Here is a 27,174-nt window from a genome sequence, read left to right as displayed (position 1 = left end):
TGTGTGCGGCCTGGGGACCAGACGAATGGACCGAGAGTTACCAGATTTTGGTCATGGGTACCTTGGTCCAGGCCCCAGACGAAGTGTTTCTTTCAAAATTCGAACCGGGCGGGGAGCGTTTACCGGGACATGTAAAAGTAGTAGAAAATGACCGATGTTAGTGTAGAATTCATAGTTTTCGTGGTCGCTCAGATCAATGGGGAAACTCCTATCACATTCACCCCATTAGGTTGCGGGTTGGGAGTCACCAAGAGGGGGGGATACTGAGAGAAGTAAAAATCATCCAGAATGACCAATATTAGGGTTAAATCCATAGTTTTCGCGTTCGCTGAGATCAATTGTGACACTTCCATTAGCGATGACTTGCAAATTCAGCTACCATTGTATGCAAGCCGGGGTCACCTGCGGGAGAGGAGGTACTAAGACGTAAAAATAATCCAAAATTACCTATATTAGTGTCAAATCCATAGTTTTCGCGGTCGCGGAGATGAATGGGGATACCCCCATAGGCGTTAACTTACAAATACAATCCCCATCGGCTGGGAACCATAGGCGTTTTCTTTTTCAAAATTAGAAACAGGGGCCTCAGGGGGTGTTTACTCAGATATGTAAAAGTAGTAGAAAATGATATTTTTTTTTTTTCGTTGTTCAGTTTGTTGACATAGATATTTTATCTGACCCATGCGAAGAATGGTTGTATTCAGCTTTTTTTTTTTTTTTTTTTTTTTTTTTTTTTTTTTTTTTTTTTTACTGGTGAAAACTATGTACTGCTAGATAGGGAATATTTAATTAAGCCATTATCAACTTTTTCCAATATATATATAAAATATCGAGTGAAATCAACAACCACAGCAAAAAATCAGGAAATGGCCAAAACAAAGTGACATACCATATTTTGCCAGTCTTGATTGAGTTTATTTTGAGTTTAACCTCTCTTCCAGCATCGAGGCTGTATGACCTACTGATCAACGTGAAATCCGAACCACCTAAGGTCCCGCTGGTGTTCGAACCCGGGTCTCTCACGCCAGAGGCGCGTACGTTTTGTCAGTCGTGTATAGATTCAATTAATAAAATTATTTGCTTCATGTAAAAACATATATTTTGCCATCCTTGTATAGATGTGTTCCAAACAAAATCACGAAATTACCATTTGTTTTGTTTTATATTGTATGCACATCAAGAAGTCCGTACATAATTAGGCACTTAGCTTTCAAGCTTGGACGTCTCGTTATCTAAGTATAGAGAAAAATGAAGATAAGAACACTAGAAATACTGGTTGTGTATCAGTGTCACTCGTATTGAACGTTGTTTGAATGCTGTAACGAAAGAGCGTGGTGGCTGGTAAATGTCTCGATTGAGTTATCAAAAGAGAGGTTAAAATACTATAATGGGAGGGCATGGACCGCAGGAGAAATTTAGAAATGTAAAGAAATAATAATGTTGCTAATAGCAAGGTACAAAGCTACAATGAGAAACTGTGAAGAAAGTAGAAATTGCGGATGAAAGAAGTTAAAATAATAATTACAATGATGGTAGTGCGTAAACTATTGTCATATTATTTGGAAAAGAAAGGAGGAGCAGAGGAACAAATAGTAAGGAAATGGAGTTTACAAGAGTTTCAATCCAGGCTCATACTTAGCAGACACTTTTGTGACCGAGAAATTGGTGACGTTGAATGCAGGATTATTGATACGAGCATACTGACATGAAGAGTTCGGAATCTAAGGTGAAGTTGGTGACGGTTTGTTTATCCGGGTTCGAGCACTTTTCTTCTTCCAATTTTATTTCTTCTGATTTAGAAACCAAGATAGTGGAACTACTTTAGGAGGTAGATGAGATTAGAGGCATCATAACGAGCAGAATAATGGAATAAATGTATAATACTTTGGGAGTTCTGGGATGTTGAAACTGGTGTCAAGAATAAATTTAAATCTTAATTTACGTTATTGATTCGGTACAGTCCGTAGCAAAAAACCTTAAACATTTGCATGTAAGTTTATTGTGAAACGACGAAGTCTTTTGCTCTAAAATAAGTGTGCAGGGGAGGACACCGAGGTTTCTCCTGCAGTAATTCGTGTCACTTAGACGTTATGTTGATTCCCTCCGCTGTTAGGCGTAGTTTTACAATAAACTTACATGCTCATGTGGCAGGTTTTTTGCTGCGGACTGTACAAGAGGAGTCTGTTCTAGAAGCAGTTTTTGTATGCAGTTTAGGTGGTTTATAGTAGACTCTTTTTGATGCAACTAAAGGATTTTTCCACTTTCGGGTAATGAGGTAGTTTGAGGTAAAACTAAAGTCGTCAGTTTCTATATGGAATGCAGTTGAGAGTTTGGGTTTTACTCATTAATGAATACCGAGGTTATGAAGGATAAAATCTACTATTAAGATGAGCTCAGAACTACGACCAAAGCTTGAATTTGGTGCAGTTGTTGGGTACAAAGACTATCATACAAGATCAACCCTTACAGTATACCCTAGTAATTCATCACACAGAAGATTCGGAATTAATTTTTCAGAAGTGGGAAGTTTCTGCACGCCCCTGTTGCTTATGGCTAAGGTAAGACGAGACATCTTTGGTTTATGAGTGCTAATGCTTGTTACAAGCTAGGTACTGGAGTAGTAGTGTCCTTATTTGATAAGGTAGGAACTTTTGAAGTGAGCATACTGTATGCTGTTTGTGGGTTTGATTCGTACGTCAGTTTGTAGGCATCCATTCTCGAGTCTGAATTTGGCATGTAGGAAGGTGATGCGTTTGTAGAAAAGGTCCAAGTGAATTTAACATTTATATATTGCAGAAATTATGCTCCTGCTGGCTGTGCATGGGTGTAAGTCACGAGCATATAAATTATTAATCTTCACTACAGAATAGGGTTTAGCATTACATAGTTTAAATTTATGCATACATGTTACAAAAGAGTGCATAGAAAAGGGAAGCATGCAGTTACATTAAGCTTAGGAAGACTTTTTTAAATTATGATTCTTTATTTATTTTATTTTTTTTCTCTACATCTCTATACAACAGTGAAGTTTTGATGCATATGTTCTATTGAAGTGGGATTTGAAACAGGAGTTCAGTTTATCCGAGACTTCATACTTTCACTTGGGTTTGAACCTATGAGAACGTACCTCGAAAGCGAGCGTTATAGGCATTAGGCTATGATTAACCACAGAATAATACCTCAAGATAAATTGCGGCAAAAAGTGATGAACTTTTAATCTGGGATTGCGAACATATCTGAATATAGGGTATACTGCATACGTGTACGTATGTAATGTGAATGAATGAATCAATCAGTACTTCTTACCCTTATAATTAAACAACATTAATCAATGAGTACGAATACAGTTATTCTTCAGTAGATTCTCTCTTAAGTTCAATATAATTTGTCCAGCAAGTTTCCAGTTAATTTCCCCCAATCTTTGAAGTGATTTTCCTTAACACTTGTAAAGTATTAACAACTATGGGTGCTATAACTTCGTTTCATGAAGTTTGCCACGTAGGAACTTTTTTGAGGTTTGGAAACAGTTGAGTCGGAGGGAACCACATCTGAATATGGTGGATGCTCGAACTGTTAAGTGGGGTTTGTGTAACTCCTTTATTTTTGCCATTGAAAGAATGCCTTTGTCAGCCGGTGGATTTCGCGATGAAAAATTTTCTTTTCTTCGCTAAACCAGGTCTTTTCTCCCAAATTTTAGCATCCAATTGATCCACAAGGTTTGATTAATGCTCTTCTGTCATTGTTTTATCGGTTTGAAGGTAGTCAATTATCAAAATTCTTTTTGCATCCCAAAAATTAATGCCCTAACCTTCTTCGACGATTTTCACTACTTTGGCTGCTTTGGAGCTGAACAACCGGGCTCAGTCCACCCCACAATCCGGGATCGTAGTGGTAAACCCAAGTCTTATTCAGAGAGACAAATCAATACAGTTTTATTCCTTTGAAAACGATTCAGATATTGGTTGATTATGTTGGTTTCATACGAATGCGTTTCTGATCCGAATTTACTGAATGATGCACCCATTTTGTCAATAGGTTTCTCATATGTAATTTATTAGTAATCCCATGTACTGATCCAGTTGAGATGCTGTGGTTTCAGCTAAGTCAAACACTGTTAATCTGCGGTCTTCAAAAATCAAATTATAGACATAATTAATCATTTCTGGAGCGGTTGAAGTTCTTGGATGTTCTTAACTTGGAGCACCATTAATAGTATGTATGTATACGATCACGTTTAAATAGAGCAATCATTTTTCTTTTTTAACTCTTACATATGAAAGAGCACTATTCGCTAATACATTCACCATATCATCAAAAATTTCCTTCCCGTTTAATCCTTTTTTAAATAAATATTCAATCTTTGTACGATTTTTTCAACTTTTCCATTTTTTAAACATGTAAAACACGTCTACTCTTACCTGTTAATCAACAGCAGGCTGTCTGTCGGTCACGAAAGTCACGAAAAAGTCACGAAATGAGAAAACGGTCATGAAAGTCAAGAAAAAGTGACGAAATTTAGCTTTTGGGTCACGATTGTTTTATATATATATATATATATATATATATATATATATATATATATATATATATATATATATCTACAAATATACGTACAGACTGGAAACTTTTGTTCTACAAAACATCAAAATTCACCACCAAAGATGTATATGGTCGGCTTTAGACGCTACAAAATTGCTACCAAATCGAATGCATGAAAATTTGGCCTAATTCGCATCCAACTTCGCTCTTGAATGTTCCGAAATTTTATGGTTTGATAAAGAAAAAAATCACGAAATTTTATTTTGGAATTTTAGTAGACATCCTGAACAGTCTGAATTAACCTATTTGACAGATCAATTTGACATTTATGGTATGTTCACATGAAGGCATATAATATGTATGTAGACAGTTAATAGTTAGTAGAGTAAGTTCTCCTTTTCGTTCTCTAGGTGGAAACGTTAGAATCTGTGAAGCGTGCTTTAGTGGATGAGCGTCCAAAATGTTTTGAAGACTGTGTTGTTTGGGCTAGAAACCATTGGCAGGAACAGTTCAGTAACCAAATAAAACAATTGTTATACAACTTTCCTGCTGATCAACTAACGTCGAGTGGACAGTTGTTTTGGTCTGGACCAAAAAGATGCCCCCATCCTCTAGAATTTTCAGTGGACAACGTAAGTAAATTTCACAATAGAATTGGGGTGTAATGAAAATGTTAATGGTAAATAAACTGTGAATGGTATAATACATTATTATTTTTAAGGTTTAGTATAAGTAAAGCCGAAAGTCTTCATAATAGGAGTCGAGCCTCTATATTACTTACAACATGCGATTAGTTGGATTTGTAATTTCCAGGCTCCTGAATTTGAAAACGGGATCTCATGGAGAGCCACCAACGATTCCCTTACCTGTCGCTCCTGAATTTTCTACGTGTTGGGTCACGTGAAATTAGAGGTGTACAATGTGAAAATTGTCAGCATGATATATATCAAGCAACGAATCTTGTGTATCCATGACATCGGAGGTATTGCTGGTTGTCCAATATGGTTGTTTGGAACGTCTAAACACCTTTATATGTGGAATGATGGCAGTCATTACATCACTAGTGGAGTACATGCATACTATATACGGAAGCTTTTGGCAAACCCTGTGCATAACGCATATTGAGCGTGTAACTTATGGTTGGTTGAGTATGTTTTCGATGCTATTAAACAGCAACCGAAAGGACCAAATAATTTACCATCTGTATCTAATTGCTGATCCTTAGAATAAACAGCATTTGAAACTGCAATTTTCCTTAAATTTAACGTACATTTTTATGTAAATTTTAAGAGCTATTACAATACTTCCGGATAATAACGCGGCAGTATGTTGTAGAATGTAAAGTAATTTACATGCGATCACCGGACACACATCGTTCACAAAGTGGTATTTTCTATTTGAAACTGTTTCAACTACACTTTCGTATCAGGAACTATTTTCTGGCATTTTATATAGATGAAACTTGAGGACGGCTATTGAAATTGACATCCATAATTACCTTGCATTTAATTCGTGAAATGTGAATAGAACTTTTTTTTTTTTTTTTTTTTTTTTTTTTCGATCGGCTGAAAAATCACAACGGCACAGGTGCATTATTCTTTGTGTGCGAGATAAGCTAGTTTTGGATTTCCTGATCGCTATAGTTTCTGAACCAATAACATTTTCCTTAATTTCTTTCCCACGCGAATTTTTTTTCGCGTATTTAGTTACCTATAATAAATGTATCTGAATTTTGAGAAGAATGCTACTTCTACCATTACGGATTTTAACCTTTCCTCGAAGGTCTATATAATTTATTTACTCTGTTCATTGTGCTCGTGTGTAGCCGAATAGTTTAAAATGAAATGAAATCTTTGAGTTTTACGTCCCACGGCTATGCCGGTTAGGCTAAAGGAGACTGTGATGATGAGTAATGAATGAAATGGTAGAATGAAGAAAGTGGGAGGAAACGTGAGAACCCCGAGAAAACCCACGCACACGGTGTTTGTCCACCACAAAGTTCACTTGACGGGGGCTGGGATCGAACCTGGGATCCCAAGCACCAGAGGTGAACGCTCTACCACTGAGCCACCGCGGCCCTCTAATAGTTTATACTATACATGGCTTCATATTTGATTCCCAGTGGAAGCTCAGACTTTTCAGTTTTGTGACTCAGCTTCATGAGGCTATTGGAACTATCTGAATTGAGTAGCGTAATTCAATCTAGAAAGCTGCAGATAATGACACTGGGAGTCCATGCTTTGAATTTGATCACAAGTTTAGCTTGGTGTCATCTGACCTTTCTTTCGTGGGTTGAAGCGACAACGAGTATAGTTTTAGGTCAGTCTTGGTTGGATCGTCTAAAGTTTCTACGGCAGTTCCTGTTCTAGAATAGGTTGCATATTGTTTTATTTCAATAATCACATTCTCTCTTAACCTAAAGAGCATAATCGTGGGATGTTAAAGAATTTGGTTTTTCGATCAAAAGATCCAATATATTTCAATCAAAAAATTTCTTGTAGGCCTTATATCTGGAGAACTACAGTGTAGCCAAACCCAAACTATCACTTAACTCAGTATGATATGCTTATTGCGTAGAAAATACGAAAACTTGTTTAGGGACCGTTCAAAAATTTTGTGGCTCCTAATCCAAAAACTAGTTACTTGCCGAGGTCGCAATCTTTTGATCCATTTTTGGTTTTCGTAATTTGTGTGTGTGTGTGTGTGTGTGTGTGTGTGTGTGTGTGTGTGTGTGTGTGAGAGAGTGAGTGAGTGAGAGAGAGAACTAAAGTTAATGGTAGTAATCAAATGTGTTTTGTTATTGTAATGCTAATAGTAACTAGAAGGACGATCTTAATTATGAATGTAACGATTATACATTTTATTTCCAGCCATTGCATCTAGATTATATTTACGCCGCAGCCAATCTGAAGGCTCAAGTGTATGGAATTCCTCAGGTTCGCAACCGTGCAGAGGTAGCCCGTATGGTAGAAGGTATAGAAGTACCTGATTTTGTTCCTAAGTCTGGAGTTAAAATAGCAGTAACAGATGCTGAAGCTCAGTCATCAGCATCTAGTGGAAATGTTGGTGAGTGAGCGTTTCTTAAAAAAAGACTAGGAAACTTGCATTAATATTAAAATGATCTAGTTCAGTGTAGTAATGTAAACACCAGTTTGGCCCAAGCAAAATGGAGGTATACTAATAGTAATATGAAAATCTTACTCTAGACGTAGGAAATTTTGTATATTTCCACATCGAGACAAATGAGTTTGGTTAAACAACGCGAATTCACATTACTAATTCCAGATCAAGCTGGCAAATACACCCGTTTGGTATGCAATCGCTTCTTTAAAGTATTAGTACTAACATCTATTTTCTTTTTCATGTTCAGAAAAAAATATCATTTTTTTCTTTCTTTCTTTTCCCTTTTCCTTTCTTTCTCTTTGTTTTCTTTCTTTCTACACTTCTTTTTCTAATTTCTTACATAAATAATATAACCTTATAATTTCTAATTTCTTAAAGGCTAATTTTTTTTTTTTTTTTTTTTTTTTTTTTTTTTTTTTTTTTTTTTTTTAATATATAAGGCTAATTTCTTAACCTTTTAAGTACCATGTCCATATCTGCTAAGTGTAGTACCAAGGAAGAAGGGGGATGAAATTTGTCCCCGCTTTTTACTGATTTTAACACTATAGTTATTGAATTTAACTAAACTAATAACAAAAATTTAAAGTAGTTCTATCATTCATCGTAAATGGCTTCATACATGACATTGTTTACATTATTAAAGCACGGGTATATGTTACCCTACCTGAATTTGTTTTGTCTTCGTGGTCTATATATTGTATGTATGTACGTCCACTTTTAAAAATAAAATTTATCACACTCTTTTAAATAGGAAACAGAAGTAACATCTTAAAAAAAATATATAGGGTTTTGACTACAATGAAATTTTGGCAAAAACGGATGGGTTATACCTAGTACCAACGGGTGCCAAATCTGCCCGAAGTAAATGGATTATTATTTTTTAGTAAAAAATAAAATAGATAATAATATAAAACTAACGAAGAAAGAACATTACTTTCAAGCGAACAATGGAAGAAATGAAGAGATCTTAGAAAACACTATCCTGCAGGAAACTGAAAAGGACACCGTACACAAAAACATTGCATTTCCTCTCCTGTCCAATTTGGGTGTTTCTTGGATATGTTGTAACTGAGGACCTTCCGGTCAGTTGTTTGTATGGGGCCAACTCTCTATGACCAACCCTGTGCCTCTAGAGGTCACCAAAAGTCACACAGTTACGTGTACTATCCTCATTTGCCGTAGCTCAGTAGAACACATGTAACTATTTTTTGTATGCTAAGTTTGAACCAGTTCTACCAACACCCGTTGTGTGACCTTTGGTGTCCTCTGGAGGGCACAAGGTTGGTCATAGGGAATTGACCCCATATAGACAATTTCCCAGAAGGTCCTGAGCTACAACATATTTTAAAATCCCCCGGAATCGGACAGACGAGGAAATGCAATACTGATTGTACGGTGTGACCTTTGGTGACCTCTGGAGGTCACAAGGTTGGTCATAGGGAGTTGGTCCCATATAAACGAGTGACCAGGGGGTCCTCAGGTAGAACATATCCAAAATTCACCCAAATCTGACGGAGAAGAAATCCAATGCTTTTTGTGTGGTGTCCTTTGAACGTGATGGCAAAATTGACTCCGCTCCATGGTACTTCTAAGGTTAAGTCTAGAAGAAACTCTTAATAGAACGAGCTGTGCGTTTTGAACCTAATCTAGTTCTGAGCTAGTTAGTTTTCTTGAACTAAATGTTCTATAGTATGAGAGCTCTCCTCTTGTACATCTGCTGTCCAGTGCCGCTGTAGCGTATGTAGCAAATTCAGTATGAGGCTTTTTATGATCGGTCGCAGGGCAGTCGAAAAAACTGACAGCTTCCTGTGTTGCCGTGTTTGGGACATTTCTGCATGTTTTGTGTGTGCACGTCATAGAATTTTATTCAGTTATTTGTTTTGAGTATATGAAAATTAAACAGAAAATACAAAAACAAGAAATGTTCTCAACTTTATAACCTTCAAAATTTAAGGTAAAAGATCTTGCTCCCATCTGTGTTAGATTGAAATAAACTTTGAAATACAAAGTGGCCCAAAAGTAGGTATACAGAACTGTATCCATCAAGTATGACATTTTAATTTATTAAGGTAATGAATTGCTTTAGTCTGTTCCGAGCTTAAGGTATAAATGAAAATAAATTAAGAACAAATAAGGAAGAAACTAAGTCAATATCTCTGTGGAAGCCGACGGGACTATATACCTACTTTTGGGGCACCCTGTATTACTTTTTTATTTACTAGCAGAACTGCCAATTGACATGTAGGTAATGCCGTTGGGAGGATTGGTTGTTAGTATCATTTAGGTGTTTTCTGGTTACGAGAAAGGGGGCAGCCTTTGAGTTTCTGAAACTACATGAGGAAAGCATCTCTTACTATGCCTTGTATGTCTTTCAGATCATGACAGAATACAACAAATCCAGATGGAGTTACCTCAGACTGATGTTTTGGATGTTCCTAAAATAAATCCGCTTATATTTGAAAAAGATGATGATACCAATTTACATATGGATTTCATTGTAGCTGCATCAAATCTTCGTGCAGAGAACTACAACATTCCTCCTGCCGATAGATTGAAGGTACGTTTATTATAAAATTGAACTTTGGTTTGTTTTACGTTGATACTCTTTATTCTGAGTTTCCAGTCTTCATTTTACCTAAAATTACAGAGAAATAAGATCAGCGTTACTGCAAATGAAAGATTCGTTCAATATAGTATACAGTTAAAAGCATTACAATTATTGCCAAGTATATTGCACGATTTTGTAAGGAATGTCTGAAAAGTTCGTATTTGTAAGTTAAATTCTGTGTATGTGCTATTTGTAACACGGCAGACACGTAATAGTCCAGTTCCATTTTAACTGGCGAGAGCTTGTTGGTGTTTATATATAGCAACACTAGTTAACGATCCATTATTTCAGTTATTTTTCATTTACGATAGAGGGACAGACGTGTCTTGTCGTTGACATTTCTCGGTAGTTCTGTTACCGAATACTCATTTTCAATAGGATTACGGCCAGCTTGTTTAACACGGATGCAACTGAAGCTGACGTAAGAAGGAACGGCCATCATTCTTTATTATCACACGATAATGTTAGTCTTTTATTTGTAGTAACTCTGTATGCGAGACGTTAATTCTAGTGTGGAGATTAAATTTATATCGATAAGATTCAAGACACACACATGTAATATTAACAGTTTGGAACAAGGAGTGTGTGCGTGTGTGTGTGTGTGTTCTGTCAGCCAGGCACTAAGATGATCAAATGAATTAGAGTCCTTCTTGGGCTGGCATTGACCTATTTTTCCTCTCTTGAATTTTCTTGCATCTGAAAAGTCAATGGAAATTGTTACTTGTTTGCGAGAGTCTCATTCACAAGTACTGAGTCAATTTACATACACACAGACAATAATTTCCCAATTAATTGCTCAATTACTGTATTTATAGTTTTAAATAAACAAATAAATAAAAAAATTATCAGAAGAAACTATACTGAAATCAGCCTTGATATTGGAAGTAATAACAAAAATTTAAGAACTTTTGAACGTATCAGTGACTGACTGACTGACTGTCTGTCTATGTGAATATTTATTTATTTATTTGATTGTTGCCTGTAAAGTGAGAAGGTAGAAAAATGAGTGGTAACTATTATATTCAATATAGCTGATTAATTAAAACATTCTTTTTAAGTGTATTAAAATGTGTAAACAAACGAGAAGCACACACAAGTCAATATGTATAGAATTATTATTACGTATTCTGTATTAAATTTTTCAAGAAGTCGAAACCTACGTTACCAGTTTTCAGATTTTAAGTTGGTCTTCAGAAAGTGTAATTGCATGTTGCATTGTAAATATTTTCTTGCTTCACAAATGTCCAGTACGAGATATTAGTTTGTGTAATAGTACATTTCATTCATTGTACTCTTGATTGAGGGACGAGCCTTTTACCATGACAGTACAATGCTGTTACCAAGAAATTCTTAAAGAAAGAAAAAAAAATCAAAACCATATATGTGTTATAGTAATGCTTTGTTTATAGTAAAGATCTCTAATAGGAAATGCGATTGGTCGTTCATTCGATACTATTAATGGATAACAGGACTAGCTTCCTCAAACAAATGGTGACAAACCACGATTATTTAACACAAGTTGCATATATATAGATAGATAGATACTATTGTAACTTTTGGAATTTAGTTTCTTAGCTAGAAATTTCTTTCCAAAGCATTTGAAAAGACTGATGTACAAGATACCTATTTGTATGCAAGGAAATTCCTGCAAAAGTTTATTAATCGACTTTGTAAATACTTCCTGAGTTCATGAAGCTGAAGATTTATCTGGAAGGCAGCATATTGACATGGCAGAAAGCAATACGTACAAGGGAGTAAAGACTTCAATAGCAAATTCCCAAAAAAGAGCTAATATGAAACTAATGTGAAGCTATTCCGTTTGAACAGCGGAAAACGGGGAAATTTTACATTCATATTTCACATTATCTAATCGCCAATGAGAATACTTGAATTAAAAACATACTAATCAAGAAAACCCGTATCTACTTTAAAAACAGTTTTATAGATATGAATAATAATAATAATAATAATAATAATAATAATAATAATAATAATAATAATAATAATAAAAGATCCTATCGATACTTCACAAAACAATCGATGAGATTTAAGCCACGTAGATTTAATACTTTTGGTATTTGTAGGCAGGAGCCACATGAATCATGATTTTCATCTTGACAACATTTCTTGTTCCTGTTGCCCATTTTACGTGCGTTTTATTGTTTTGTATTTTACGGTATGTATTAAAGTTGGAGCAGTTTCGGTAAATTTTCTGAGGGGGAAAAATAAGGTATACTTATATAGGTGTGGAAAATTTTCTCCAACTTTTGTGCTTTGTTGATACTCGTTGTCTTTGATTTTGATATACCTTCTTTCTTTTTGTAATGTTCCAGAGCAAATTGATTGCAGGAAAAATAATCCCAGCTATAGCAACTACCACGTCTGTTGTAGCTGGTTTGGTGTGCCTTGAACTTTACAAATTAGCGTTAGGAGTCAACAAACTGACTCCGTTCAAAAATGGATTTGTGAACCTAGCGCTGCCGTTCTTTGGTTTCTCTGAACCTCTAGCAGCTCCAAAGCAGAAGGTAAGGAAGTACTGTATAATAAAAATATTCGACATTTCCTTTTTATCATTAAGTTGGATTATGACCGATGGCACCATATGAAATAAAAATAATAATTTTATTATTGGGGAGCAGTGAGGCCATAATAGGCGATTGGAAGCATGGCGCACCACATCTGAACACACAAGTCGCTTAATTGTGAATTCAGCGGAAAGGATCGATGAGCTCGGATCTGACGTTCAATGACTTCCCAAAAGTGGTGAATTCGGTTAAGATCGGGTGAGTTCGGGGACCATTAATTGAATTTCACCACCGGGCTGTTTCATTTCAAATCATACAATGGGTTCCCATCGACCCTTTTGAATTCTTATATATATATATATATATATATATATATATATATATATATATATATATATATATATATATATTAAAGATGGACATGCCCAGAATACAGAAACAAAATGGTTTTGGTCTCTGATTTGCAACAGTGTTGCAACCTCTTTAAAAATCACCACAAATAGTTACTTTTGCAACAAAGTGGGGAATTGGCGTTTTGAAGGTATTATTAAGAAAGAACAAAAAGTGCCAAAAACCTTTTTTTGTTGTTTATTTTATACTATGTTTTCTACTGTTCCAAACCATACCAAACAGACACATTAGAGATGTAACATAAACTGTAACAAAATTGATTTCCTGTGCCCAAATGAAAACATAAGATTTGTTTTATGCTAGGAATAAATACTATGGAAACATGACATTACAGTAAAAATATTATTTATTACCTATCTGTACACTACAAGTGAGAATTTAGCATGAAAAAAGTTAAAATTTCAAAATTGGACTATTTTCAAAAATTAATCTCACAAAAACCCCATCTTGAATTTTTATAAAAGTTACACAAAGCATGCACACGACATTGTTCTCCAGTCCTGTAAAGACAGACTTGGTAATATATTATATTTTTTTCATAGGAATTCAAAATGGTCATGGTACACATTTGGCTATCACGCGCACGATTTGAAATGAAATGGGCCCACTGTGCTCGTCGAATTACTACAAAACAGCATTGGCCTTATGACAAGAAGAGTTACCTTGCCGCAAGATACTATTGCCAGTTGGAAATGGCTAGCATGAATGGGTGTGCATGTTCAGCACTGACTTTCCAATAGTTAGTAGCCATCATAGTGCCTTCCACACGCACTACTAGCTTCATGGATGACCATGTACAGGTTTCTCAAATCATAATGAAGCCAGGTCAGCTGAAGCTTACATGTTGTTCTATTGTACATGCCCTGAAAGACGACGAATTCTCATACGGCCATCGACGTAATGAAGGCAATATCGTATTTCATCGGGCCATACAACGGTGGGCTATTGCTCGGCGGTCCAATTACGATGAACATGTGTCAATTCCAGTCGTAATCGACAATGCCGTATGGTTAACATTGGTACACATGTAGGATGTCGGCTGTGGAGGCTCATATCTAACAGTTTACTGTGAACTGTGTACTCAAACATACTAGTGATTTATCCATTCTTAGTCTGCTATTAATTGTGCCACATTTTGCGCCCTATCCTGTCGTATAAACCTCGACTGTCTAGACGTCCGACATTTTTAATGAGGTGCGGCTGTCCCACGCCTTGTCGTTTGGTGCTAGTTTCAAAGTCTTCTGCCCGCCTTTGGAAGACACTAGTCACGTCATCTCGCGAATATCCCACAAGTCACGCTTTTGCAAGATGCTCATTTCCGTAACTTGGCCATTACAATCTGTCCTCTATCTTATATCTGATATATATTCGGCCCTCCCCGTTCTATGTACAAGCACCGTTCTGACTGATTGAGATTCCTATCACCGTCTGCCGAGCGGTTCTGCTGTGCCCCGTGCTTGTTACGTCAGCCCAACGATTTTATTAAAAAAAATACCGCGTGCTTATAATTATTTGGCTGGTGAGTGTATATTTTGATAGCATAGGATCCAAGACTCTAGACACTACTCTGAAGTATGGTGATTAAATAATGATTGTAGCAAAGACATATTATACTGTTATGACTGTACAACTACAATGATTTTTATTCTCAAGTGAAAAATAGTATATTGAACATGTTACCACTTTCTCCCTATTACTTAAGTTTTCGAGTGCTGTGTTTTTCCAACTTCTAATTATCCTTTGTGATTTACAAACACACTATAAAGAGAAAAGTGTATGAATGTTAACTTTGAATAATATTATTCTTATTATTTCTCTGTTGGTTTCAGCTTTATAATCTGACGGGCATCTCTGGCAAGTGCAGATTATTAGAAGAGTTCTCCTCCAAAAAACTTCCTGATCATATCTAGTATTATTGATTTTTTTTGGTTTGTCAAATGTTTTGTTACAGTACTTTTAGGTATAATAGCTGTAGCTGAGATTGGTCTTACTGAAACTTTGACATTCCCATACCTTCTTGATTTCGTCTGCAACGTTTTTGTATTTGCTAATTTTCATACTAAAAGTTGTAGTATGTTGTGAGTCAGTAATACCGCTACATCTATCAGAATTACTTCTTGAGCTCCTCCGTGACTAAGCGGTTAGCATACGCGCCTTTGGCGTGGGAGACCCGGGTTCGATTCCCGGCGGGAGTTCATGTGGTTCGGATTCCACGTTAATAAGTAGGCCTACGTCTCATATAGCCTCGCTGTTGAAAGGGACGTTAAACTCATGTACTGACTTACATTTGTTAATTCCTAAAACCATACATATGTCAGGACAAAAATTTGTTACAGTTTCTAGTAATCTGTGTATTTGGTGTAGAGCTTTACGTCATACATATATAGCAGATTGTTAATTTTAAAAGATTTGTTACGTGATTTTACCTTTAACCCGTAAGACGTGTTTACTGATCATCTACTGAGAGGATTGAGATCTATGCAGAACCATAGGCACTGAGAGAATCTTCTTGGAATATGCCTCTGTTTATTTTTTCGAGATATTACCCTGTTCTGTTCATTGGAAAGTTCTGTGGACCATTATTTCATAGTTGGTTTCAAAATTTCGGTGATCGTAGGGTGCGTTTTAAATTATTTGTAGTATTTCTATTAGGTACGAGTGTGGAATTCAATGGAAGTCCTTTAGGTAGTCATAAATGCTATACTTACGTTTGTTTCCTGGGATTTAGCTTGCTCGGTAAGTACTATCTGAGTAGTATGGGCCCCACCATATCTAAATTTTGATTATCCTCAATGAGGGGCCCGAAGGCCTGGGGTCAATGACCTAGGGGTACTTAGGACCACCCCCTCTAAAATTTGGCAGGGGTACCTTGGCCCACCCCCTAAATTTTGGCAGGGGTACCTAGGACCAACCCCCTTAAATTTTGGAAATTGCCAAATCTAAAAATTTGGTATGGTAGCCTAGGACCATAGTATGTAACTCTATCAGTATTGGGGGTCTATGTCGTTCCCTTTCATGGGTAAAAAATTGCCAAAAATTCAAATTTCGGGGGTTTTGACCTAATTTATCCCCTTTGATGAGGTGTTTTTATCCTATATAGTTATATGGGCGTATACAGGGGTCCATTCCCTTTCATAAGATATGGGTATATTTGTGCACCCCTTTAAAAATTTGGGAGGGGTACCTTGGCCCATCCCTTCAATTTTGGAAATTAGGACCCTAATATAGATTACTATAAATTTTGGTGGTCCACCTCGTTCCCTTTCATGGGTACGAAATTGCCAAATTTTAGTGCAACCACGTGTTTGGTTTTGGCTCAGTTTATCCCCTTGGATGAGGTCCTATTACCTTATATGGTTATATGGTCATGTATATAGGGTCATTTCCTATCATAAGACATGGGTACATTGATGCACCCTTTAAAAATTGGGAGGGGGTATCTTGGCTCATCCACTCAGTTTTAGAAATTGTTTAATATAAGCATTTGGTATCATAGTACTGGTCTTCAATATGTACCACTATAAATTTGGATGGTCCACATCGTTCCCTTTCATGGGTAAAGAACTATCAAAAATCAAATTTTGGAGGGGGGGGGCGCGGTGGCTCAGTGGTAGAGCGTTCACCTCCTGTGCTTGGTGTCCCTGGTTCGATCCCAGCTCGCGCCGTGTGGACTTTGTGGTGGACAAACACCGTGCTCGTGGGTTTTCTCGGGGTTCTCCCGTTTCCTCCCACTGTTCATTTCACTCATTTCTCATTATCACCGTCTCCTTTAGCCTAACTGGCATAACCGTGGGACGTTAAACTTAAAGCTTTCATTTCATTTCAAATTTTGGAGGTTATTGATCCCTTTGATAAGTATTTAGCACGTTATATGGGTAGGTACAGAGGTTTATTACCTTTATATGTTTTTGTTCCCTTTTAAATTTGGGAATTATCAAATAACAAAATTCGGTAAACGTTTTCTAGGACCCATTGTAGATGTTGGTGCTCCTCTTATGGCCAAATATTCAAAATTTAAAGGTTATTGACCGGCTTTATTATTGAATAACTACAGGATTTATTACTTTTTCATAAGACACACGTGTATTTGTGTACCAATCTTAAATTTTGGGAGGGGTACATTTCTTATTGTCATATCAATAATTGGTAATTGTTCTTAAAATTTGATAGTATCTCATTCATTGGGTAAATCATTGTCAAATATTAGTATGATCACGTGATCAGTTATTGACCTATGATGGGATTAGAAGTCCAGGACATTGGTACATTTAAACTTTGTAGGATAATTTGAGAATTGTCAAATGAAATTGCGTCATTGGTTTTGATTATTCCAGCTTATGGACCAAATATAAACGTAAGCAATATGATGTACCACGTGATTGACCTTAATGAGGAAGTGTACAGGGATTCATTTCCTTTGTTGTAGTACTTCTTAAGTTTGAGTACACACTTGCAGAAAACAGTTGGTTCTACTCAGGTAAACAATTGACGGACATTATTGACCTTATTGAACATATAATGATATGATTAATTCTAAGACTTAGGTATATCAAGAGACGTATTCTTTAAATTTGGTAATTGTGATAAACAGAACTTTAACATAAGGCGCGAAATTTGAAATAGTACTTTGAACTTAAGTCACAGCTCATACTCTAAGATCATTTGTGATGATTGATTTGACCTTGACCTTTACCTTTAGAAATCTGATAGCTAACCTTATTGAATCTTATGACTCATAGTCTTAAGGGAATACATGCTACAACCCTGAAATTTAGTCACAAGGTGATGTAATCTGACACTGGCCAAGTTATTGTTGATGCAATTTGATTGGTTGATCACTATCTTTCGTGCAATCTGATTGGCTGATCACTATCTTTCGTGCAATCTGATTGGTTGATGATTTTCAAATCTTTGCTGCATTCAGTTTTAAGTTTTGTTTAACATTTAAATGTTTTTGAGATTTTTGTTTGAAACTTTGGTTTGACATTTTTTCGTTTGATATTTTGTTTGAAACATTTTTGTTTGAAATTATTGTTTCAAAATTTTTTGTTTGGAAAACGTTTGTTTGAAATTTTTTCGTTTGAAATTTTTATTTTTTTTTTTCGTTTCAAAACTGAAAAAGTTTTTGTTCGAAATTTTAGTTTTAAAAAAATTGTTCGATTTTTTTCTGTTTAAAAATTTTTTGTTTGATCATTTTCGTTTCGAAATTTTTGTTTGGAAAATTTTGGTTTCAAATTTTTAAGTTTGTGCACTCATTAGTAAAGAACTGGAACTGCTTAGATGAAAATTTTGTTTGAAATTTTTCGTTTGAATTTTTTTTTTGTTTGCAAATTTTTGTTTCGAAATTTTTGTTTGAAAAATTTTTTGTTTGAAATTTTTGTTTCCAAGTTTGGTTTGACATTTTTAAAAGTTTGTGCACTCATTAGTAAAGAACCGGAACTGTTTCGAACAAAAACCTCTGCCAACATTGTTTATCATGGTGCAATAATACACGTCAGAACATGATAATGCAACGTCATCAGTTTTGCATCATATATAAGTATCTTTCGAGTTAGTATTCATGATAACATCATCATGGCTACTTGTCTGCAGTTTCTAAACACACGTGATATGATGAAATCATTTACCAAGATTACTGATTTAAAACAGAATGTACCTTATAGAATCTTAGCTAGCCAAAACATCCCTACAAAGTTTGGATTAAGAATCGTAGTGAAGCTTCAAAATGATAAGAATATAATTTTACCAGCAAGATATTTACCCATGGAAGCATCAAAACAAGAACTGCTGCGTTTCTTAAATACTGGATCTGTATCTTTATGTTACAAAGGATTCTTGGGTCGAAGTCATCAATTTGAATTTAATACACAGCCGGATCAGTGAATTTGGTTTCGTCAGCAATTGTGATGAAATCATGAATTCAAACGTCAGCACATTCCTTTGACATCAGACGTAGTTGTATGCTGAATGCGATCTATGAATTTGGTTGGTCAGCATGACGTCAGCAACTGTGATGAAATCATGAATTCAAACGTCAACACATTTTTTTCTAATGACATCAGCCGTATTTCTATGAAATCAGGAATCCCGTGAAATCATTTGAGAAAGTGCGTTTCAACAGGAAAGATGTGTACTTCTAACGATAAAGAATTCATCTTCGCAAGCTATTATCCAATAAATATATTTCAAACAAAACATGTGATGATTGGTATCAGTGCTAGAACATTTGAACCAGTGATTCGATTGGGCAAAGCAGAACAATTTGGTGTACAACTGACCTGTGAAGAATGGCAAATATTATGTTCACGAATCGACCAAATGAATGATTATTTTCATGATGAGCTAAATGTGACCATAGTCAAATCATTAGGCTCAAATCATGAAGTGGTGCTGCGTACAGTCCTCGAAGAGAACATGGTGCTGTTACGTAAAAAGAGTACATTGCATGTCCCTCGCAATATGGTGTATCTAACGCAAACGGAATGGAACAAATTCATCAATGTATTCCAGTGTGTTAAACATGCAGTGGAAGTGTGCAACAAAAGAAGTATATTCCTGAAAAAGTACTATTTTGAAAAATGTGTCACGCATATTGTACATGTATCTAGATGTTGTGATGATTGTCAACATCGTTCGTGGGTGCATACCTGTATTGATAAACAGCTTATTTGTGATCAAATGGACATTGAGTTTCCACCAAGTGATATTGCAATAGATCTTAAAAGACTTCAGCTGGAATTAAAATTATACGCTAAAGACAAACTAGTGCAAGAAGTTCAAAATACATTGTATCGACAATATCCAGATCCTTTATCTGGTATGGATGTATGTGATTAACCAGTGCAGTGTAATAAAATGATCCATTTCAATGATTTTTTTTTTCATTTCAAGTACAACCCCATGTTCTGACATGTACTATTGCACCATGATAAACAATGTTACCAGAGGTTTTTGTTTTAAACAGTTCCGGTTCTTTACTAATGAGTAAAAAAACTTTTAAAAATGTCAAACCAAACTTTGAAACAAAAATTTTTAAACAGAAAAAATCGAACAATTTATTTCAAACAAAAAAAATTCAAACAAAATTTTGAAACAAAAATTTCAAAAAATTTTCAAACAAAAATTTTTAAACTAAAAATTTCAAACCAAAGTTTCAAACAAAAATTTTTGAAACAAAAATTTCGAAACAAAAATTTTTAAACTAAAAATATCAAACGAAAAAGTTTCAAACCAAAGTTTCAAACAAAAATTTCAAAAACTTTTTAAATGTTAAACAAAACAAAACTGAATGTAGCAAAGATTTGAAAATCATCAGCCAATCAGATTGCACGAAAGATAGTGATCAGCCAATCAGATTGCACGAAAGATAGTGATCAATCAATCAAATTGCATCAACAATAACTTGGCCAGTGTCAGATTACATCACCTTGTGACTAAATTTCAGTGTTGTAGCATGTATTGCCTTTAGACTATGAGTCATAAGTTGGAATAAGGTTAGCCATAAGATTTCTAAAGCTCAAGGTCAAATCAATCACGCAAATCAAAACCAATGACGCAATTTCATTTGACAATTCTCAAATTATCCTACAAAGTTTAAATGTACCAATGTCCTGGACTTCTAATCCCATCATAGGTCAATAACTGATCACGTGATCATACTAATATTTGACAATGATTTACCCAATGAATGAGATACTATCAAATTTTAAGAACAATTACCAATTATTGATATGACAATAAGAAATGTACCCCTCCCAAAATTTAAGATTGGTACACAAATACACGTGTGTCTTATGAAAAAGTAATAAATCCTGTAGTTATTCAATAATAAAGCCGGTCAATAACCTTTAAATTTTGAATATTTGGCCATAAGAGGAGCACAAACATCTACAATGGGTCCTAGAAAACGTTTACCGAATTTTGTTATTTGATAATTCCCAAATTTAAAAGGGAACAAAAACATATAAAGGTAATAAACCTCTGTACCTACCCATATAACGTGCTAAATACTTATCAAAGGGATCAATAACCTCCAAAATTTGATTTTTGATAGTTCTTTACCCATGAAAGGGAACGATGTGGACCATCCAAATTTATAGTGGTACATATTGAAGACCTGTACTATGATACCAAATGCTTATATTAAACAATTTCTAAAACTGAGTGGATGAGCCAAGATACCCCCTCCCAATTTTTAAAGGGTGCATCAATGTACCCATGTCTTATGATAGGAAATGACCCTATATACATGACCATATAACCATATACGGTAATAAGACCGCGTCAAATGGAATAAATTGGGCCAAAAACCAAACACGTGGTACAACATATTGCTTATGTTTATATTTTGGCAGTTTTTTATCCATGAAAGGGAACAAGGTGGACCACCCAAATTTATCATGATACATGTCGAGGTCATGTACTATGATAGCGAATGCTTAAATTGAAAAATTACTAAAATTTAAGGGGTTGGCCATGGTACGCCTCCCAAAAATGTAAAGGGAGTGCATCAATGTACCTATGGTTTATAATATGGAATGGAACCCTATATATGATCATATAACCATATAAGGTGATAGGACCTCATCCAAGGGCATAAATTGGGCCAAAACCAAACACGTGGTTGTACTAAAATTTGGCAATTTCGTACCCATGAAAGGAACGAGGTGGACCACCCAAATTTATAGTAATCTATATTAGGGTTCTATACTATAATGCCAAATGTTTAAATTGGGCAATTTCCAAAATTTAAGGGGGGTGGGCCAAAGTACCCCTCCAGGGTGCATCAATATACCCATGTCTTATAATAGGAAATGGACCAATATACATGACCATATAACCATATATGGTAATAGGACCTCATCCAAGGGGATAAATTGAGCCAAAACCAAACACGTGGTTGTACTAAAATTTGGCAATTTCGTACCCATGAAAGGAACGAGGTGGACCACCCAAATTTATAGTAATCTATATTAGGGTCCTATACTATAATACCAAATGTGTAAAATGGGCAATTTCTAAAATTTAAGGGGTGAGCCAAGGTACCCCTCCCAAATTTTTAAAGGGGTGCACAAATATACCCATATCTTATGAAAGGGAATGGACCCCTGTATACGCCCATATAACTATATAGGATAAAAAAAACCTCATCAAAGGGGATAAATTAGGTCAAAAACCCCCGAAATTTGAATTTTTGGCAATTTTTTACCCATGAAAGGGAACGACATAGACCCCCAATACTGATAGTTACATACTATGGTTCTAGGCTACGATACCAAATTTTTAGATTTGGCAATTTCCAAAATTTAAGGGGGTTGATCCTAGGAACCCCTGCCAAAATTTAGGGGGTGGGCCAAGGTACCCCTGCCAAATTTTAGAGGGGGTGGTCCTAAGTACCCCTAGGTCATTGACCCCGGGCCTTGGGGCGCCCCTTTGAGGATAATCAAAATTTAGATAGGGTGGGGCCCATACTACTATCTGGTTCTTGTATCCCTTGAAGGCCCTGTAAGCATCCTTTCTGTTCTGTCATAGTTCTTTTCTTTTGCAGATGAGAGTATATATTTTCAGTTAGTATTGATATTTATACATTATAGGAAGGCATGTGATCGACCTGTAATTTGCAGTGTTCTTAATGTTTCTATTTGTTGGTTTAAAAAAGAAAAAAATGTATTTCCGTTTGTTAGGAAGCTAGTGCGTTTTAAAGAAAGTTGTTATAGTACATAGCAATGCTGATGTGTAGTGTTGTGAATTGTACACTTCTGGTCAAAAAAAAAAAAAAAAAAAAAAAAAAAACTGCCTTCCAGAGATTGTCCGAAATAATTATCCTTACGGATTCCCTTTAGGTCTTGCTCTTTTTCCCTGCAGGTAGTGAGAAAATGTTTCTGAAATAGATTCAACGTGCGATATTATATAGATCCCATCACTATCCGTATCTCTCGATTAAAAACCGAAACTGGTCCCCTCGTGGGTCTAGTGGCTAGTGCATGTGCCTTTTGTTCAGATGATCTCGGATTCGATTCCTAGTGTAAAAACACACACACATACACAAAAATCACAATCATTCATACTTTCATTAATCACCCGTCTCCTTTAGTCTAAAGGACATAAATGTGGGACGGTAGACTAACATTTCATTTCATTAGAACTGAAATTAAGAAATCTGTTACTTACGATTACAACGTGGGATCCTATAGTTGTAAGTCCGGTGTAATTTCATAACGTGGAAAGAAACGCAATTTGTTCTATTTTTAAAAGTAAGTTTTATGTTTCAACGCATAGTTGTATAGCATCTAAGAAACACACTCGCTCTTTCTGGCTCCTCGATACCAAAACACCTTCCGCTCTCAACTTTGTTACTTATGGTGAGTCAGGGTAAGAATATTAATTTTTTTTTCTCGGTTTTCTGATCAGTTTGCTGTGTTTATTGAATTTATAACAAATTAACTCGCTTAAAATTTTAGTCCTGACTAGTTCTTGAACTATCAAGTTTCTGGCTGTCTTCTAGAGCCTTATATGTACTGCCTCATAAGAGTAGACCAATAAAAAAAAGACATGGAAACGGAACAAACTCATTTTGGAATAGTAGAATATCTTGTGTGTATTGCTGTTGTGTCAACCCCAGGAAATATACCTCCACGTCTGTTCTTAGGTGTCACTTACTTGATATTTTTTATTTTTTTCTTCTATAATCATCCATTAACAAGGATCTAGGGGAGAAATAAAAGCGAGAGAGTGCAGTGAGTATTCAGGACTTAACATTCGGAAGAAGTAAGGTGATAGATAATATTACTAATCGGGTCCTTACATCATCAGATGATATATCAAATTGTTTCTCTTTACAGTACTACGACATAGAATGGACTTTGTGGGACCGATTCGAAGTTCAGGGTGAGATGACTCTTCGTGAGTTCCTGGAGTATTTCAGGGAGAAGCATCGCTTAGATATAACAATGCTGTCCCAGGGTGTATGTATGTTGTACTCCTTCTTCATGCCACCAGCAAAATGTAACGAGCGAATGGATCTAACGTAAGTATAAATTGCTGTAATAGTAGTTTTAAAAACTATTCAAATTAATTCTAAATACGGCACTTAGCATGGGAGAATAAATTTGTAAATGACAATCCTGGTGATAAATTCCTTGCGGTTAAGTGATCAGTGTGGGTTTGGGTTTCCTCCTCGCAGAAGCTTCCTGTGAAAGACTGATTCAATCATACCTTCGACAAATACAGAGGTTGTTCAGTCTACATTTGGCCAATTTCGACTTACCTTAAAAGTTTAGAAGAATCCATGGCGCCTGGTCCGTAAGTGCTCGATGTGTCTCCGGTGGTTCCTAAAAATAGCCCGACAGCGTGGTTTCCACTGTAATAGGCTTCTCTGAAGAACTGGGAGGGGAATCTTGTCCCATTTCCTTTGCACAGCTTTCCATAGTCCTTCTACAGTTGTCACACGCCGTTTTCCCAAAGCCCGCTTCAGCAATCCAAATCCACAATAGTCCATAGGACTTGCACCTGGAGATTTAACAGGTACCTCATTGAAAGGCATCACCTTTATACACTTGCCTCCTCCATTTCCCTGTAGAATGCGAGGGACGATCGTGAGGTATGTGATGAGTCCTTGTCCATGTGAATGCGCACCAGATTGACGTCATTTCCGTACATTGTTGGAATATCATGCTCGTAGATCGGCCGCATGATCTGCTCCTGAAAATACTGCGAATTTATTTTGCAGTTCTTCGCCACCCTATGAATCTTCAGTTTACCTCGGTAACAGTAGCCAGTAACGACCATGAACCCTTTTGGGAAGGATTCATTACAGACACGGACCCACCTTCTGAAGTTTTTGGCGCCTTTCTCTCAGTATATGATGGCTCTCGGTTTGCAGCAGTCGGATAGGTAAATCCATGCTTCATCGAGCGTTACGATGTACATCCACCTTTGTTTTGCCAGATGCCGTTCGTACAGCTTCCGAGCGTTACACTTTCGTTCCTTTTAGTGGGCATCCGTGAGAAGATGGCCGCGAGCTTTCATGACTTTTTCCAGCTTGAGTTGGTGTAACGTCCGGCTCAAAGTCTCCAAAGACACGTCAAGATGATTAGCCATACACCTTTGTGTTGGTGGATTTTCTTGCATTGCCATTTTGCGAAGTTTCCTCTGCATGGTAGAGGTGGCGTTGGCATTCCCACTTCCTAGGCAACTTCGTTGGTGATCCAAATGGTGGAGCTTCGTTGCCCTTGTACTTTTTAATAACATTTTTTATTCCACTTAAACTGATGTTGCATCCATTCTTCTTGTACTGTTTTCTAATGACAGAAACACTAAAGTGGGCGTCATAAAGAGCCGCAACATAGCCTTCCCAAAACCGGCTTAGTTTAGGCGGCATTTTGGTCACAGAGCGGAAACCCACACACTTGGAAACAAATTTAACACAACACTCGCAAATGCAGTGGCTTCCTGTTTTGTGCGTTATTGTCGTCGGCGCGGAAAAACAACTTAGTTTCCAGGAAGCCACTGCACAACACTGCAGGACGCTACGTGCCAGGTCGTGTGAGTCAATTCTGCCGGGAGAGGGAAGGAACGAAATCGGCCAAACTTTGGCTGAACAACCTCTGTACTATAGCAGACAGTGTGTCAAAACTTGATCTTTTACCATATCTTATATCGATGGGTTCTTCAGTACGGAGAATTGGGCGGGTTTTGTACAAAGTTGAAAATTTATAAAGTGTGTTTTACTAAAATGATATGTACAACTTTCTGCATGCATTTGCTACATTTATGCTGAACAACTTATGGGCCACACTTTAGATAAGAAAACATAGATTTCATATAGAACTTAATCTTTTTATATTGCCTATTTCAATCCCCGGGAGATTAAGGGTGAAGTAGTACTATTATATATATATATATATAATATGATAAATGGAAGAAATAATTTATTTTCATCCTCCTCTGACTTTTCCGTGAAAAATCAAGGATGATATATATCGTACGAGTTCAAACAAGCGCATCCGATCTTGATCGAAGTTCACAGAGTGGTTGACCTTGACCTGCATTGCAAACGTGTGAAATATTATGATGTACATGCGTTTAGTTCCCTAGTTATGGGGCATCAAAATTTGTGATTTGGACTGAAATTTTTGCGAAACAGTTTTTAATAAAAGTATGGTTTAAAAAAATCAGTGATGGACATTTTCCTGCCATTACACAAAAGCGAACATTGAGATAGTTATAAACCGCATATTCACTTCCTGTAATGGGTGCTTAATGAATTAGGCGAGATGTACTTTTCAAAGTTACGTACATAATATAAACTTCTGATATTACAAAATTTTTGCACTAACTTAACAGTTGTCCGAATAAAAATTTGAGTCTTAGAAGGCTGCCAAATATTAGTATGTGTGTATGTATAGAATATTGTGTGCAATAGGAATGTGAAATAACTGTAAACTCGTATCTTGCGTGGAATTTGAAGTTTATTATGACAAATTCTGTTAATACATCTATACGAAAATGACAAAACCTACATTTGTAGAGGCAGCAAACTTTTTCCAGTTCACTGGTGAAAACGATATACAGGGTGTTTCAAAGCAACACCGAGAACTCATGGTAGGTGATTCCTGACACGAAGATAAGACAAAAAGTATAGACCAACTTGGGTGCACAAATGCTTCCTTTCGGAGTTACAGGCTGCCGAAAACCTGAAAATCCATGTTTCAGAATCTCGCGGTACTTCCGCAACAATTTTTATAGAGGTAATTGGTGAGCACTTCAAATTATATGCCCGTAGCCAAACTCCGTCTTTAAAAATTGTTGCGTGAGTACCTTAGGATTCTAAAACATGTATTTTTGGATAGGGCACAATTAGTTCCTAAGTGAAGTTTTGACCCGACTATGGTATGTCCCATAGTTTTGGAGCTATGGACCTTTTAAAGTTTTTTGTTATCGGCAGCCTCTAACTCCGAAAGGAAGCAT

The 27,174-nt window shown here is 36.1% G+C and overlaps 1 protein-coding gene across 6 annotated transcripts in view; it reads left to right on the top strand.

Annotated features, from left to right (window-relative positions):
* LOC145687959 (ubiquitin-like modifier-activating enzyme 1) overlaps positions 1-27,174 on the top strand; it is a 163,155-nt gene that overhangs the window by 134,792 nt on the left and 1,189 nt on the right. For all 6 annotated transcript variants that reach the window (XM_081761561.1, XM_081761562.1, XM_081761565.1 and 3 more), the window contains exons 13-17: positions 4,950-5,171; positions 7,410-7,605; positions 10,038-10,219; positions 12,604-12,795; positions 24,048-24,232. In XM_081761561.1, coding sequence (XP_081617687.1) covers positions 4,950-5,171; positions 7,410-7,605; positions 10,038-10,219; positions 12,604-12,795; positions 24,048-24,232 — 977 coding nt within the window. The remainder of the gene's footprint in view (positions 1-4,949; positions 5,172-7,409; positions 7,606-10,037; positions 10,220-12,603; positions 12,796-24,047; positions 24,233-27,174) is intronic.

The sequence above is a fragment of the Thermobia domestica genome, chromosome 6, assembly GCF_964235325.1.
Source record: "Thermobia domestica chromosome 6, izTheDome1.hap1.1, whole genome shotgun sequence".
In the NCBI taxonomy this organism is placed as follows: Eukaryota; Metazoa; Arthropoda; class Insecta; order Zygentoma; family Lepismatidae; genus Thermobia; species Thermobia domestica.
The sequence above is the reverse complement of the archived record's forward strand: the minus strand, read 5'-3'. Positions and strand labels throughout refer to the sequence as shown.